This window comes from Pogona vitticeps, chromosome 4 (assembly GCF_051106095.1).
Source record: "Pogona vitticeps strain Pit_001003342236 chromosome 4, PviZW2.1, whole genome shotgun sequence".
Taxonomy (NCBI): domain Eukaryota; kingdom Metazoa; phylum Chordata; class Lepidosauria; order Squamata; family Agamidae; genus Pogona; species Pogona vitticeps.
This window is the reverse complement of record NC_135786.1, coordinates 28,944,658-28,960,417: the sequence shown is the minus strand read 5'-3', so window position 1 is coordinate 28,960,417 and position 15,760 is coordinate 28,944,658. Positions and strand designations below refer to the sequence as shown.

General features: G+C 42.9%; 1 protein-coding gene across 4 annotated transcripts in view; it reads right to left on the bottom strand.

The window, feature by feature from the left end:
* ARHGAP40 (Rho GTPase activating protein 40) overlaps positions 1–15,760 on the bottom strand; it is an 88,154-nt gene that overhangs the window by 47,123 nt on the left and 25,271 nt on the right. For 2 of the 4 annotated variants that reach the window (XM_020798451.3, XM_072996963.2), the window contains exon 1: positions 3,838–4,941. The exons of the other annotated variants lie outside the window; for them this stretch is intronic. In XM_020798451.3, coding sequence (XP_020654110.3) covers positions 3,838–4,169 — 332 coding nt within the window. In that variant the 5' untranslated portion in view covers positions 4,170–4,941. Of the gene's footprint in view, positions 1–3,837; positions 4,942–15,760 lie in introns of those variants that run through there. 4 annotated transcript variants of the gene reach the window in all.

The following is a 15,760-nucleotide window of genomic DNA, read 5'->3' as shown; positions in this document are numbered from 1 at the left end:
AAAGCAGCCATTCTCAACCTTCTTTTCTCTTTTCTGTCCACAGGCATAAACACAATATGAAAGAAATATCAGCGGAATCAGGATTGTATTAGTGACACAGCAAACCTTATAAGGTGGTGTGTGAAGAACTGTGGCCCACCCTCAAATGTGCCAGGCCCCCCTGGGGTCATATTACCCCTGTTGAGAATGGCTGCTCTAAAGAACACTGGAAAGCCACTTGAGCTTGGTGATGTCAATAATATAAGAATACAGTCGTGCCCCACTTAATGATTACTCCGCATTACGACGAATTCACTCCACAACGATGTTTTTGCGATCACAATTGCGATCGCAAAACGATGGTTTAAATGGAGTCTTTTCACTTTGCGAAGATCGGTTCTCTGCTTCAGGAACCGATTCTTCGCAATACGATGATCAAAACAGCTGATCATTGGGTTTTCAAAATGGCCACCGGGTGCTCAAAATGGCTCCCTGCTGTGCTTAGGGATGGATTCCTTGCTATACAGGCATCGAAAATGGCCGCCATATGGAGGATCTTCGCTGGATGGTGAGTTTTTAGCCCATTGGAAAGCATTAACCGGGTTTTAATGCGTTTCAATGGGTTTTTAAATTTCGCTTTACGACGTTTTCACTCTACAGTGATTTCGCTGGAACAAATTAACGTCGTTAAGCAAGGCACCACTGTAAATTACCTACTGATCCTACCACAACAAAACCTAAGAATAATCCACTCAAAGATCAATTTAAGCTGCATGATTTAGAGGAAATGACAATTCAAAGCACAAATACATAAGCTGCTTGCAGTCTCCTCTTTCCTATTCTCCCAGGTCCCAGACAGAAAATCAGCCAGTTTTGCACACAGAAATCATGCTCACTTGATTTTTATTTATTTGTTTTATTTACAGACTGTCTTTCATGAGATCCGTGAACTTTATATCTGCATTATCCTTCTTTCAAGTGGCATCCATGAAAGAGGTTAAACAGAGGTCGTCAGACACAGAAAAACGTGGTGTATGTTTCTTTCAACAAAACTGCTGAAGACGCGTTAACCTCATAACAGTAGTTCAGAATGCAGGAATAGTTTCTGCATTAAGTCTGGTCATCTTGTGGAATGTCACTAAGTCAGTTTCTGAGCTCAGAGAAAATGTAGTACTCTTGCCACCTGTCTTGTAGAATACAAAACCTGACAGCACTAGAAACTCAGGCTCTAAACAAGTCCCTTGATCTGAAGACCAACACAGGGCTCTGCAAGGTATCCTGAAGTAGTCTGGAACCATCTGTGCCCTGATTCAAGGGTGCCATACTCAGCACATGCAAACTAAGTGATTATTGCCCCCCCCATCTAACTTGACTTGTGCTCTGGATACAAATCAACTAGTAATTCTTTCACTTTGAACTAGAACCTAACCTGTCCATTCTATTTTAATTCAGACCTCTCATAAAAGCAGCCTGAATCAGGCCAATTCAGCTTGGAAATTGGGCTTTGTCTGAATGTGACGCACAACCCTACTACAAACATGAATTTCAACAGATAAAAAATTAATGGTGATCAGTAACAATGTTTTCTTACTAGTTCTTGGAAAGGATGGTACAAAGACATTGAATTGAATTCCAAGAGACTAGATTGTTTAATGGCAGTCCAATACACATGTTGTGGTTATGACGACATTAATTGATCAAGTGATGATTTTAAAAGGCAATTAAACTATCAGGAACTTTTGCGTATCATTCTGCAAGCATTGTGCAATCACAAGCTTAATTAATCACATCTACAAATAGATGACATTATGCAAACACTGAGTGACTTACTTACACGAGGGTTAGCGCCAGATATAGGTTCAATTTAAGTAGTGTATTTCAGCTTAAAATTCATCTCTATTAATCAGTATTCCCATAGACAAAAGCCCAGATACTTGCCTGAGAATATAAGGATAAAAATCCAACAAACCACAGATACACTGCCATTTAGACAGAACATTCAAAGATTCAAAAACACACCAATACTTTCAAAGCAGGACAAGTTACCAGCAATCTCCACTACCCACCCATGGGATCATATAGAGATATGGCACCTCTCTGCACTTTTACAAGGACTATTTGAGTGCTTTTTAAAATATATGTTTTACTTGCCACCACCTCACATCAACTCCCCATAAGCTTGGCAAGGGAAAAAAAGCTTTTCAAAAAGAGTCGGGGTTTTTTTCATTGACCAAAAATTCGAACAGAAACACTGTGGCAATAAATACTCTTTAAAACAAAGCACCGGCTATCAATGCTAACGGTAGCTTAACAAAACAAAAAAGTCCCTCTGCCTTATATTGCAGTTAAAAATTAGATATGAAAATTATTCATAACCTGCATACTAAATATTAGATACCGTATGAAATAAAGTAACACTATAAGCCCAGATACACTCAAGTATTTATGGTAATCAATATGCAAATAAGCACACCTGAAACTCTGGCAGCCTACATGTAGATTATACGAAAATATAGGCAATACTTAATTTTACCTACTAGCTATTACGTTCTAGCATTTCATTTCAGTTAAACACAAATGCTTATATGTGTATTTCTAAACTATGAATGAAAACCTTTTCAGCCTTTAAGCTACTGTTTCCAATTTTAAATACCCTTTAACTTCAACATTTTAAAGTTATTTCCTCCCATTAAATACAGATCCTTACATAATCCACCATTATGGGTCCCAGTTCTGAGAGAAAGATGGGATGCAAACAAAAATAAATATATGTACATTAGCCAAAAAACAGCAATATCCTTCTCTCAACCCATCCAGAGTTTCCTACCCACTTTAAGATATTCATATCTAAACATAGTTGGTTGAACAAATAATTTAACAGTTTTTGTAGCAGTTTCTACTATGGAAACACTTTGGTGTTTATGAAAAAAGCCTATTGGGAACATCTTTGAAAACAGTTAATAAGCCCATTTTACACTGAAAGTCTTGCATGAATTTACAAGCAAACAAGTTCCCCCCCCCCAGGGTAAGGCGAAATGAACTGGGATAACAGGGAATATATAATGCCATTCCATATTACATATTATCTGTACTTACACATATCATTACATTAAGAACGTTCGTATCAGTTGCTTATATACTTCCAACTAGAATGATTTGACTACAGTGGTGCCTCACATAGCGATGATAATCGGTGCAGCAAAAATCGCTGCAAAGCGATTTCGTCACTATGCGATATTAAAAAGCCCATAGGAATGCACTGAAACCCCTTCAATGCGTTCCTGTGGGCTTCAGACTCACCTTTAAGCGAAAATCCTCCATACGCCGGCCATTTTTGCTACCCGGTAAGCGAGGAATCCATCCCAGAAAACAGCGGGTGGCCATTTTTTTTACCCGGTGGCCATTTTGGAACCGCCAATCAGCTGTTAAAAATCATCGCTTTGCGATGATCAGTAAGTGAAACAGGGTACTGATCATCACAAAGTGATTTTTCCCCATAGGGAACACTGCAAAAAGTTAATCGCTATGCAATTTCGTCGTTAAATGGGGCGCCCATTAAGCGAGGCGCCACTGTATTTTGTATTAAAGTTATTGCATTTGGCTTTCAGGTTAAAGAACGGATCCAGTTATATATAGGGTCCCATTTTTCAGTTGCTTCTTGGATTGAATTGTCTTTTAAAGCTTCTGCACTGTTTTTCTGTTACATGTTATGGTTACTTGCCAATCCTCTTGAGTCTGGAATTATTTCCCCTGTAACTACACAATTAGAATTTTAGCAGAATATAATACTTTCCCTTCGACCTCAAGGGACAGTATTCCCTCCCAGACTAGCACAATTTCAAAACAATGAAACAGTACCTGCAAATGCCAGCATGTCCAGAAGGCTGGATTGGCTGCAATACAATCTGGGGTCTAGGAATCCGAGTTTTAATAAATCCAGATCTCCCATGCTTTCCAAATTTATCCATCACCTCTCCAGGTTTCTCGCTGTTGAGAGACGTAGCAGCAAACTCATCCGTTTTTCTTTTCAAAGAGTCCCACAGCAGGAGAAGCTCCTGGAACACGTTGGACTGTTCACAGCAGCTGACGGCACTGAACACAATGCTGCTTCTGCTGTGACACCACCCACTCTCATGCCTCCGGAATGCTGCTAATTGGACAGCAATATCTCCTCCTCCTCTCCCTCTCATATATACACCCAGCAAGAATAGAAAGATAAAATCTAGTCAACATACTCATGACTTTAAACATGCAGCCAGGCACTCATTCCAAGAATTGTCATTGTCTTGCGCTTGAAATGCCTAAAAGGCTCGGCTTGTACAGGAGGCTTAAGGTGGAAAGACAGGACTGTATTGGTGTCGGGCCAAGCAGTTTGGATTCAGAGTTTCTGTCTGGTTCCATCTGATGGTTTATCTCTTATGGGCGGATCAGACACAAAACAGGAAATACCTGCCCAAACCTGGCCAGTCTATAACCACTTTTTTTGGTCCGTACAAACATCACAAGGGTACAGTTATTTTTGACAACTCAAGGGAGGGTCGACAGAGCAATCAGGTCTTTTTCTTTTTTAAAAAAGCTCAAGTATGCCTCCCAAGAATCATGGCATTATTAGAAGATCCAGAAGAACAGGGCTGAACACATGCAAACACAGGAACAGGTGGCTATCAAAGAATACTTCTGAAAACTGCTTTGAGAGCTGCATTCTGTGAAAAGAATATTACCACCGATCTGACATAGGTTTTCTGTTTCAGTCACTTGAATACAGGACCCAGGCTATGTACACACTAATCACAATGACTTTCACAGTAGAAGCAGCCTGAAGATAGCAATCTTCTCTTTTATTAATACTTTATCCACCTTATTAATACTCTGCCCCCCAACAAGCCTTCCACTTTTTTGTCTTTAAACAGCCTGAAAGGTTACACAGAGAAATTATGATAATACTTTATCTGACTTGTCATACTGGGTATACCTGATGTGTATACCTGATACCACACTGTACTAGAAGAAATGGAAAGAGAATATATTTTTCCTCATACATCTAAAATAAAATATTATGTAAGACAGACAGAAAGATATTGTATGTGCATGCACACACATATAACAGGATTTCTTAATTCTAGGCTTGACCAAATACACCCACATAATGAAGTCATAAAATGCTGAGGTAGTAGAAATAACTGCTGAGTCTTACAGCATGTTAATATGACATTTCCAAAAACTGATGAAGGTAGCCTATTGCAAATGTACTCTGTTGCATGTGTGGGGAAAGGCTGCAATCCTAAATTCACTCATTTCAGCAGAAGTACTCAAAGAGTGACCTTCCAGATGTTGCTAGAGGCTGAAAATCCAAGCATTCTCCCTCATCACCTACACTGGCCCCAGTTGATCTGAGATGTAGTTGAACAATATGCAGACGGCTGAACACTGCCCGCCCTGCAACTAGGGAATAAGCTCCAAAGAAATCGGTAAGAATAAAGGGAAAAAATGTCTTTGTGACCTTGAGCAAGCAACACAGTCCCAGAGGGTTCCCGGAAGAAGACACTGATAAACCACTTCTGAGTACTTATACCCCACCCCAAACCATAAGAACAGTCAATATTAAGCTGGAATCGAAGTGACAGCACAGAATTTCAGGTGGTCTCTTATACGATGCAGAGCTGGCATATATTGACTGAAAGCCTGTTGCTTACATAGCAAGCTGAAACTACAGTAGGCACATTTGAATCAATGGAACTCATGGAGTAGTTGACTGATCAACTCCTCACTGACTCAATGGGCCTATGCAGTTTACGATGCCAAGCAAGACTTCAGCCATGGAGTTAAGCTGTTGGCACTAGCAGGCGTAGATGGCATTTTCAATCTAAAATGCTGCCTCTGACTTCCTACTGGTTCACATATGCACTTGTGCCCAGTCCTACCCCATTCAAACTTTCCTACCCCATAATCAATTCTATAAAACAAACAGGAATGAAAAGGGGGCCACATTGATCCATAAAAACAAAACAGGTTGCCAATATCTTTAAAAGGATCTATTTTTACCAACCTGTCCAGATGAGGTTTTAGTTTAGAAAAAAAACAACTGCCCCTACACTGCAAAGATTAAATGCTTGATTTTTGTCTAGGGGTGGTATTAACAGAGAAATATTTACCGGTTCTCCAATCCCCCGTTGGGCTAGACCAGTAATGGTCTGATGCAATGGCCAACACATTGCTGTATTTAGCCCATTACCAGTAATTCTGCCCCCCAACAAGCCTTCCACTTTGTCTTTAAACAGCCTGAGAGGTTACACAGAGAAAGAAAATGACTGGCCCAAAATCTGTTGGAAGAATAGCCGTCTTGCATGCACTAACACTGTGTATCAGTGAGAGGAAGGCTTGACAGCCTAATATGTTTATCCTTTGCTGCTAATGTGTTAAAATTCTCTTCCTGCCTCTGGCATTTGTGGCAAGCCTTTGTCCCCTCTTCTTGTTTGTTTGTTTGCGTCTGTTGTTTTATTAACAGCCCCATTTTTATTTCCTCTAATCATCCTCCAAGAAGCAAGCATGCAGGGTCCCCTTCATTTTCCAGTTTTTTTTTTTTTCTTCTTCTTCTTCTTCTTCCAGCCACCTCCCTACTGGAGCTAACCGACTTCATCTCTGCATCTCTGTTGGGATCCCTGAGACTGTCTTGGGTGATTTCAACATCCATGCAGAGGTGGAGGTTACCGATCCGGCTCTTCTTTGAAACCATGGCTTCCTTGGACAGATCCCAACATGTTAACAGCCCCACACACGTGGGTGGCCACACTTTGGACCCAGCTTTGTCCACTGAGTAGAGAGTGTGTGGTCTGATGGTGACTGACCTTCGGTTGGTCCTCTTGTAGTCAGACTACCACCTGATAAAAGTGCAATCTCACAGTGGCCCTCCCTCCCTGTGGGGAGCAGAGACCTATATTCATGGTCTGCCCATGCAAGCTACTGGATCCTATTGGATTCCAGGATGCCATGCGTGGGATTCCAACTGACCTGGCTGGCACTCCTGTCGAGGCCCTGGTGGATGGCTGGTATGCTGCCACTGCCAGGGCTGTAGACACAATCGCTCCTAAATGCCCTCTCCACCGCAGAGCCTGACCAGCATCTTGGTTTAACCAGCAGCTGCAGGCTATGAAGCAGAATAGGAGACAGCTAGAAAGCATCTGGAGGCGGAACCCGATGGAAAATAACTTAAGAACTGCCAAGGTCGAGTCTAACTTCTACCTTGCTAAGGTAGAGACTGCCAGAAAAGCCTACTGCACTGTTTGGATAGCAAAGCACCCAATCAGCAGGTGGAACTTTTCTGTATAGTACGTGACCTATCCGGAATTTGGGGGAGTAAGAATCTCTTAGCAGAGCATAAAGTAATGAATCTGGGGGACTGGTTAAAAACAAGCGAAGCCAGTATTTAAAAGTGAGGGACCAAGCCAGGGTTGAGGGGAGATGGATCCGTAATTCGAGTAGGATAGAGGCAAGACAAATGGATTTTGGAAGGGTAAGGATCTTCCTAAAGAAAGAAGTCGCTAAGCGGTCAAGGCCAGAGTGGACTGATGTGATCCACACAGAGATTCCATATAATAATTGCGAGATAATTTTGATTTGGAATATGTGGAGCACAGCTGGGACGAATTGATTATCGGCAGAGAAGTGAAACTTGGCAATTGCCTTAAAATTATGAGCTGTGGATGAAATGACAGCTTTTTTATGAGGGGACCAATTTAGTTTGTAATGAAAGATGATCCCTAAGTACAGTGGTGCCTCGCTTAACGAGTGCACCGTTTAACGAAAAATCCGTATAGCGATCCCTTTTTGGGGATCACTATACGGATCAGCCCCAATCGCCACACTCGCTTTGCGACGATTGGGGCTCCGGCGGCCATTTTGGAGCCGCCGAACAGCTGATCGGCGGCTCCAAAATGGCCGCCGGATGACCCGAAATGGCCCCTATCAGCGTTTTTGCGACCTCCCTAAGCAAGGGGAGGGCGCGAAAATGCTGATAGGGGCCATTTCGGGTCATCCGGCGGCCATTTTGGAGCCGCCGATCAGCTGATCGGCGGCTCCAAAATGGCCGCCAGAGCGAAAACATCGCTGGAGGGGGTAAGTTTAGACACTTATTGGAACGCATTAAACTAAGTTTAATGCGTTCCAATAGGTTTTCCTGCCCCGCACAGCGATGTTTTCGTATAGCGAAGGTTAATCCGGAACGGATTAACCTCGCTATACGGGGCACCACTGTACTTGAAGGTTTGTAGTTGATAGTAAGAATGGGGACCTATTGACCAGGGGAAGGAGACCAGCATTTAGAAAAGGCCATAATTTTTGTCTTATCAGAGTTGATGGTGAGGTAATTTAGTGAACAGTATTTTTGTAAATGGTTAAGAAAAGAACATAAACCAGGTTTAGTGAGAGAAAGACCGTATCGTCACCATAAGGAGGACAGGAAGAGGAATCCCATTAAGGGCAGGAGATGAGTTATCAGAGTTTGAGAGAAAAGAAGGGAAGTCAGCTAAAAAAGATTTAAAAGCAAGGGGGTAACGATACATCCCTGGAGAATACCATTTTGAACTGGGATCCTATCAGTTAAGACCTGAGAGCTGGGGAGACGGACTTGGGTAATGTTAAGGGTATGAAGATGGCGGACCAAAAACCAAAAGCGAGGGTCAATTCCCCACTTAGAGGTTTTTTCCCCCATAGTAGACTTCTGTTAATAGAATCGAAGGCACCCTTAAGATTGACAAAAGCAGCACAGAGGTTAGATTGATGATAAATGGAATATTTATTTTATTTTAGGGGCACTGTTTTGCCTGGTAGATTGCTAAATCTTGTGCAGTTTAATGTCCTTTCTGGCAAATCTTGCACAGGAAAAAAGGCATTCTGTGCAGGACTTGCGACAATCATGTACAGGCTGGTATTCCTTTCCAGGTGAATCCTGGAATCATCTAGTACATGAATCAAAATAATTTTGCACAGTTTGTCATTTCTTTCATTAAAAAGAACCACAAGACTTCCAAGAAATCCCACAAGGTTTTCAGCAGAAAATCTCACTGAAAAGAGGGGGGAAACTGATATTTTTGTTTGTTTGTTAGTTTTTTCCCCTCCAAGAGTCAAACACTATAAGATTTGCATCCCTCACATGAACTGAAGTCTTCAAAACCTGAGGCATTAGAAATTGCTCTCTGTAAGAGACTGCTGCATCTTTAAGTCACACCTGATGTAGCTGACAAATGTATAAATGTAGTTTGGTTCCCATTTGGTAGAAATAGTTCCCGGTTCCTTAATTTTGCATTATCTAAAGAAAGGGGGGGAATGGGGGGGATTCATTATTTCAAAAGCCTAAGCACCAATATTGAAAAGTATTCCTTGGCAAAAAAAAAAAAAAAAAAAGCAAATATAACTTTCTGTAGTTATCTGGGATTTCACCTAGACCTCTGGAGCTTTCAACTGAGGTATCATCAGAACTCAGCATTCATTTATCAGTTACTCTTAGAAAAAGGGCAAGATGAAAAATTGCTTAAAAATTGAGGACAGGAGAAGTGAGGAGAGAGACTATCTCTCTCTTTTCTTTCTTCCTTTTTTTTGTAGGCAAAACCAAATCAATTTCTTATTTCTATTTTCTTGCATTCAGAAATGGTTTTTAAGTTATACTCTGATGGAGATGACAATCAAATTTTTAACAACCCAGAAACATGTGAGAACAAGAGTTACAACAACATAATCTTATCTTAATAAGAATTCACTATAGTGAGAACTGTAAAGGACCACACACACAAGTGGGAAAGGAAACACAGCAACAACTACACAGCCTGTGAGAACTTACCACCGTACAGTATACACCCACTGGGATCCAAGGTGATAAATAATTTATATTCAAATTCTAATTTATATTCCAATGTTACATACAGCACTGATGTTACCTGTCTGTCATGGGTTTGGAGGGAAAGTTCCATCCTATGGAGAGTGGAAGGCGGGACATCAGGAGGAGGGGCTGTGCTGTATATATATGTGAAGCCTGTGTGGTGAAGTTGGGAGACGCTGGGATGTGACGAAGCAGCAGCTGGGAAGAAGAAGCTGGTGTGGGAGTCTGTGTGTCAGACAGGGTACTACTGTGTGTCAGAGTACCAACCTGATAGGTTCAGGTGTCTGTTGGTTAGCCAGAACTGATAGGTTCAGGGTCTGTGCTTCAAGTTAAGGGTTCTGTGTGAACCAAACTGTATGCATGTATGAATGAGAATAAGCCACGTTACTTTATCTTATTCACCTGATCATTTTATTTTCCCTGTGTGTTGTATTTAAATAAACCTTATTCTTTTATTTGTTAAAAATCCATCCCTGGTCTGTGTGACTTCTTATAGGGAATGGTTGGTGGCAGCTTAGTTAACGTGTGGCATATCCCAGTAGGTCTGGGTTTGTCACATTGATTGGTGTCCAGCGTGTGGGATACGACTGGTCCAGTTGTCCAGCGGTCCAGCAAAGCCTTGGCAAGTGTGCCCAGAGCAAGGGGGGTCTAGTCAGGGACAATCTGAGGCGCGTAGGTAATCTTCTAGGTGTACCTCACGGGGAGGTGCGCTAGTGGAAGAACGTGCCCACTGGGGAGACTAGATTAGAGTGCTCTGAGGCAGCCTGGTTTTGGCGGGAAAAAAGCTGAGGCAAAACTGCGTAGTAACAGTGATCTAGCCTGCCTGCTGAGAGGCCCAGCAGAGGGGGGTAGACTCCAACTTGCTACAGTTGCAAGTTAAGTGCTGAAGGACAGCAGCAATCTCTAGGGAAAGCTGGTTCTGAGGCAAAAGGAAAAAAAAAGTGGTCGTTTTATTTTGAGGCTTGACTTTTTAAAGCAACCTGTTCTGAGGGGAGATTATGCCCTTGACTCGAAGCCAAATGGCAGAAATGGGTGAAGTGAAAGACCCCCAGGTTGACCAAGGTTCTGAGGATGAATTTGGCTCAGTGCAAGGTGACAGCACGGGAGAACAAAACCCAGAACTCAGAAAAATACTCCTAGCCCAACAGCATAAACTGAGGATGAGGCAATTTGAAGTGGAGGAGAGGGAAAGAGAGAAACAAAGGCAATTTGAATTAGAGAGAGAGAGAATGGAAAAGGAGGAAAGGTTAGAGAGAGAGAAAATTGCTCTGGAAAAAGAAAGGATGGCGTTTGAATTAAGAAAATTGGAAATGATGAACCAGAACAATAATAACAATAGGGATTCTGAGGGAGGCCAATTGTCTAAAGCTGACCTGAAGAAATTCCCTGTGTACCACAAGGGAGATTGTCCTGAGGTGTTCTTTTCCCTAGTGGAAAGAGCGTTTGTGGACTTCTCAGTGAGGGAAACTGAGAAGATGACCATCATGCGATCTTTAATCAGTGGTAGCCTGGCTGAGGTCTATGCCGAGATGCCTGAGGAACTGATGAAAGATTTTGCAGAGTTTAAAAAACTGGTGTTTGCAAGACATGGGATAAATGCGGAACAGTTGAGACAAAGATTTAGGTCAATCACCAAAAAGCCAGAGCAGACTTTTACCCAAGTGGGGGCCCAATTGGTGAGGCTGCTTGAGAAATGGCTATCTCAGGAGGGGACAGAGACCTACGAGCAGCTTAAAGATTTGATAGCACTGGAACAGTTCTATTCAGTCCTGCATGGGGAACTGAAATTCCAGGTGAGGGAAAGGAAACCAAAATCTGTGGTAGAAGCCGCCGAGATTGCAGATTTTATTTCCCAAATAAGAAAGCCCTTGGGTGAGGGGAAATCTGTAGGTAAACCCAAAGAAACCTACAGCAAGTACTCTCAGGGACCAGGGAAAAACCAGCAAGGGGGAGGGGCCCATGGTGAAGGGAAGCCCTCAGACATGAAACCAAGACCTCAGGTTTTGGAGGGAAAACCAAAACAAGATGAGAAAGACTCAAAATACACCAGAAAATGTTATTTCTGTCAGGGAAAGGGCCATCTAATCTCAGAGTGTGAGAAATTAAAGCAGCTAAAAGGAATTGTGCCTCAGGATTCTAGTGGAACCAAGCCAAAAGCTGTGTTCTGTGTCCAGAGAGAGCAAGGCTCATTGTCACTGAGGGAGCCTGTTGCCATGGCTGCTCAGTCTGGAACGGCTGCATCTGCTGATCAGGCTGAGGAAGGTGGTCCTCTTGTGGAGGTCAAGCGATGCTTGCTCGTGAGAACAGATTCTCAGTTGTTTGAGACAGCAGGGATGGACGTAGGAATACTTGGCCGTCAGTATCGGGGGCTGCGGGACACTTGTTTTCAGGTGACCCTGTGCCATCCAGATATTATTCCTAGGGAATATATAATCCCGAATGAGAGCATAAAGGTAGCAGGGATTGAGGGGCAGATAATCTCACTCCCAGTCCCGGAGGTACCTGTCAACTTTCAAGGCTGGAGGGGAGTTTGGCGGCTAGCAATTTCATCGACTCTGCCAGCAGCCGTGCTCGTGGGAAATGACCTGGCTGAACATGTGAAACGGGTGCTAGTGATTACACGCTCACAAGCCACCACGGGGACAGTTCAGGGGGGTAATGATGAGCCAGAGACGGAAGCAGAGGGGAGTTCAGAAGCTGTGGTGGAAACCTTAACCACAGACAGCAGATTTGGACAAGAGCAAAAGGCAGACGCCACTCTCCAGAAGTGTTTTGAACAGGTGACTGACGCCCAGCTAACACCTGAAACCCCAGTGAGATTTCTGGAGAAAAAGGGGATTTTATATAGAGAGACCCTGAGGAATATCTCAAAAGGGGGAGAGGGGATCAGAAGTCAGCTGGTGGTACCTGAAAAGTATCGCCCCATGATCTTACAAAGGGGGCACTCTGACATGTTTGCTGCACACTTAGGGGTGAACAAAACACAGCAGAGAATCACACAGAATTTCTACTGGCCTGACATAGGGAAGCAGATCAGGGAGTTCTGTAAACAATGTGATGTGTGTCAAAGGCAGGGGAATAGCCGCGACAGGACCAAAGCAAAGTTGTGCCCTTTGCCTGTGATTGACACTCCGTTCAAATGCATAGGGGTGGATATTGTGGGACCTTTGCCCAAGGCCACAAAGAGGGGGAACAGGTTCATTCTCACCATTGTGGGCCATGCCACGAGGTACCCTGAAGCCATACCCTTGACTAACATTGAAACTAACACAGTGGCAGATGCCTTGGTGGGGTATATGTCCAGGATGGGATTTGCCTCAGAAATAATCACAGATTTGGGCACATCGTTCACATCAAAGCTCATGAAACGCTTATGGCAAATCTGTGGAATTAAGCACAAGGAAACCACTGCTTATCATCCTGAAAGTAATGGGTTAACTGAGAAGTTCAATGGGACTCTAATGCGCATGATTAGGGCTTACTTGGCAGAGAATCCAAACAATTGGGACCAGAAGCTGCAATCCCTTTTGTTTGCTTATCGATCAGTGCCACAAGCCAGTACCGGGTTCAGTCCATTTGAACTTTTATTTGGGAGAAGGGTGAAAGGGCCCCTTGATTTGATCAAACAAAATTGGGAGCAGATCACCCAGGATGACCCACAAGACGTTGTGACATACATAGACACCCTGATGAATGACCTAAAGAGAAACCTAGAGCTAGCAGCAGAGACCCTGCAAGCTCAAAAGGTCAGAAAGAAAGCTAGGGATGACCAGAGAGCCGGGGAGAGGCGCTTTGACCCAGGGGAGGAAGTGCTTTGGCCTAGGCCTTGCAAAGGGAACAAACTGCAGCTGGGTATCCCAGAAACAAAATATTTGGGTCACATGGTAGGGGGAGGAGTGATAAAACCCCTGGAGGCCAAGATAGAAGCAGTTCGTGATTGGCCCAGACCCAACACCAAGAAAAAAGTCAAATCATTTCTTGGGTTGGTGGGCTACTACAGAAAGTTCATCCCGAGGTTTAGCGAGATTGCGGCTCCGCTGACCGATCTGACGAGGAAGAAGGCTGATGACCGCATCCCGTGGACCAGCGACTGGGAGGAGGCGTTCCAGAGGTTGAAGCAGGCGCTCATCAACTATCCAGTGCTGCGGGCTCCAGACTTCGACCGGGAGTTCATCATCTACACCGATGCGTCTAACAGCGGGGTAGGAGCAGTTCTATGCCAGGAGGATAAGAATGGTGACCAGCATCCAGTGTCCTACCTGAGTAGGAAACTTCAAAAAGGTGAGAGACATTTGGCAACCGTGGAGAAGGAGTGTTTGGCCATAGTCTACGCGATCCAGAAGGCCAAGCCTTACATCTGGGGAAGACATTTTATTCTGTGCACTGACCATTCACCATTGCAATGGTTAAAGACAATGAAAACCCACAATAGCAAACTTATGAGGTGGGCTTTAAACCTACAGGACTATGACTTTGAAGTGAAGGTGGTCAGAGGGTCAGTGAACTGTGTTGCTGACGCCTTGTCAAGAAGACCTGAAGAATGAAGATGGCGAAAGAAACATGGACTATGTATATATATTGATGACAAAAAGTTAAATGTACCTGTTTTTTGAACTTGGTTTGTATGAATAAAGGTAAATTGATGTAATGTATATGGTAAATGTTTAAATGCCTAATTGCTATGGTTAACTTAGAATGTAAGTATAAGTAAGTATGATATGGTATGTATAAATGTTTTTGTATGTTTTATCCAGGTTGTTTTTTGGGAAAAAGCACCTTAGCTTTCCCCCTACAAAACAACTTATAAAGAGGGGAGGTGTTACATACAGCACTGATGTTACCTGTCTGTCATGGGTTTGGAGGGAAAGTTCCATCCTATGGAGAGTGGAAGGCGGGACATCAGGAGGAGGGGCTGTGCTGTATATATATGTGAAGCCTGTGTGGTGAAGTTGGGAGACGCTGGGATGTGACGAAGCAGCAGCTGGGAAGAAGAAGCTGGTGTGGGAGTCTGTGTGTCAGACAGGGTACTACTGTGTGTCAGAGTACCAACCTGATAGGTTCAGGTGTCTGTTGGTTAGCCAGAACTGATAGGTTCAGGGTCTGTGCTTCAAGTTAAGGGTTCTGTGTGAACCAAACTGTATGCATGTATGAATGAGAATAAGCCACGTTACTTTATCTTATTCACCTGATCATTTTATTTTCCCTGTGTGTTGTATTTAAATAAACCTTATTCTTTTATTTGTTAAAAATCCATCCCTGGTCTGTGTGACTTCTTATAGGGAATGGTTGGTGGCAGCTTAGTTAACGTGTGGCATATCCCAGTAGGTCTGGGTTTGTCACACTTACCACCGTACAGTATACACCCACTGGGATCCAAGGTGATAAATAATTTATATTCCAATTCTAAATAGCCTTGAACGCTACTGATTATTGAACATGGCCTAGGCCATCTAGAAACACAAACAGCATGCATTGTTTTTTTTTTTTAAAAAAACCCAAAAAACATGTTCCACATTTTTTTTAATCCTCCAGAAATACCTAAGACTAGGGCAAATTAAATTAAAATCTTACATCTTCATAAAAAGCACTCCATTGGGTAGGTTTAAAAATGAGAGACACCTAGATGGCATACAGCAATCTGAAATGAGAATCTCTTTGGGCTTGTTTCCCTAACAATTAAGTAGAATAGGTCAAGCACTGCACTTGTAAAATCGCTGCAAAACTGTGTGTGCATTTTTCTAGTATGAGACCGTAACTACATCTTTCACACTCTCCAATTATAATCCAGTTCAATGTCCATTAATTTGCTTTCTAGCTTCTTACTGAAAAGACAAGAATAATGCGCAAATTTCTTCAAAACAAAACTATATGTTTTTGTTAAAAAAATTAGTCTCATGAGATTATTGTGTT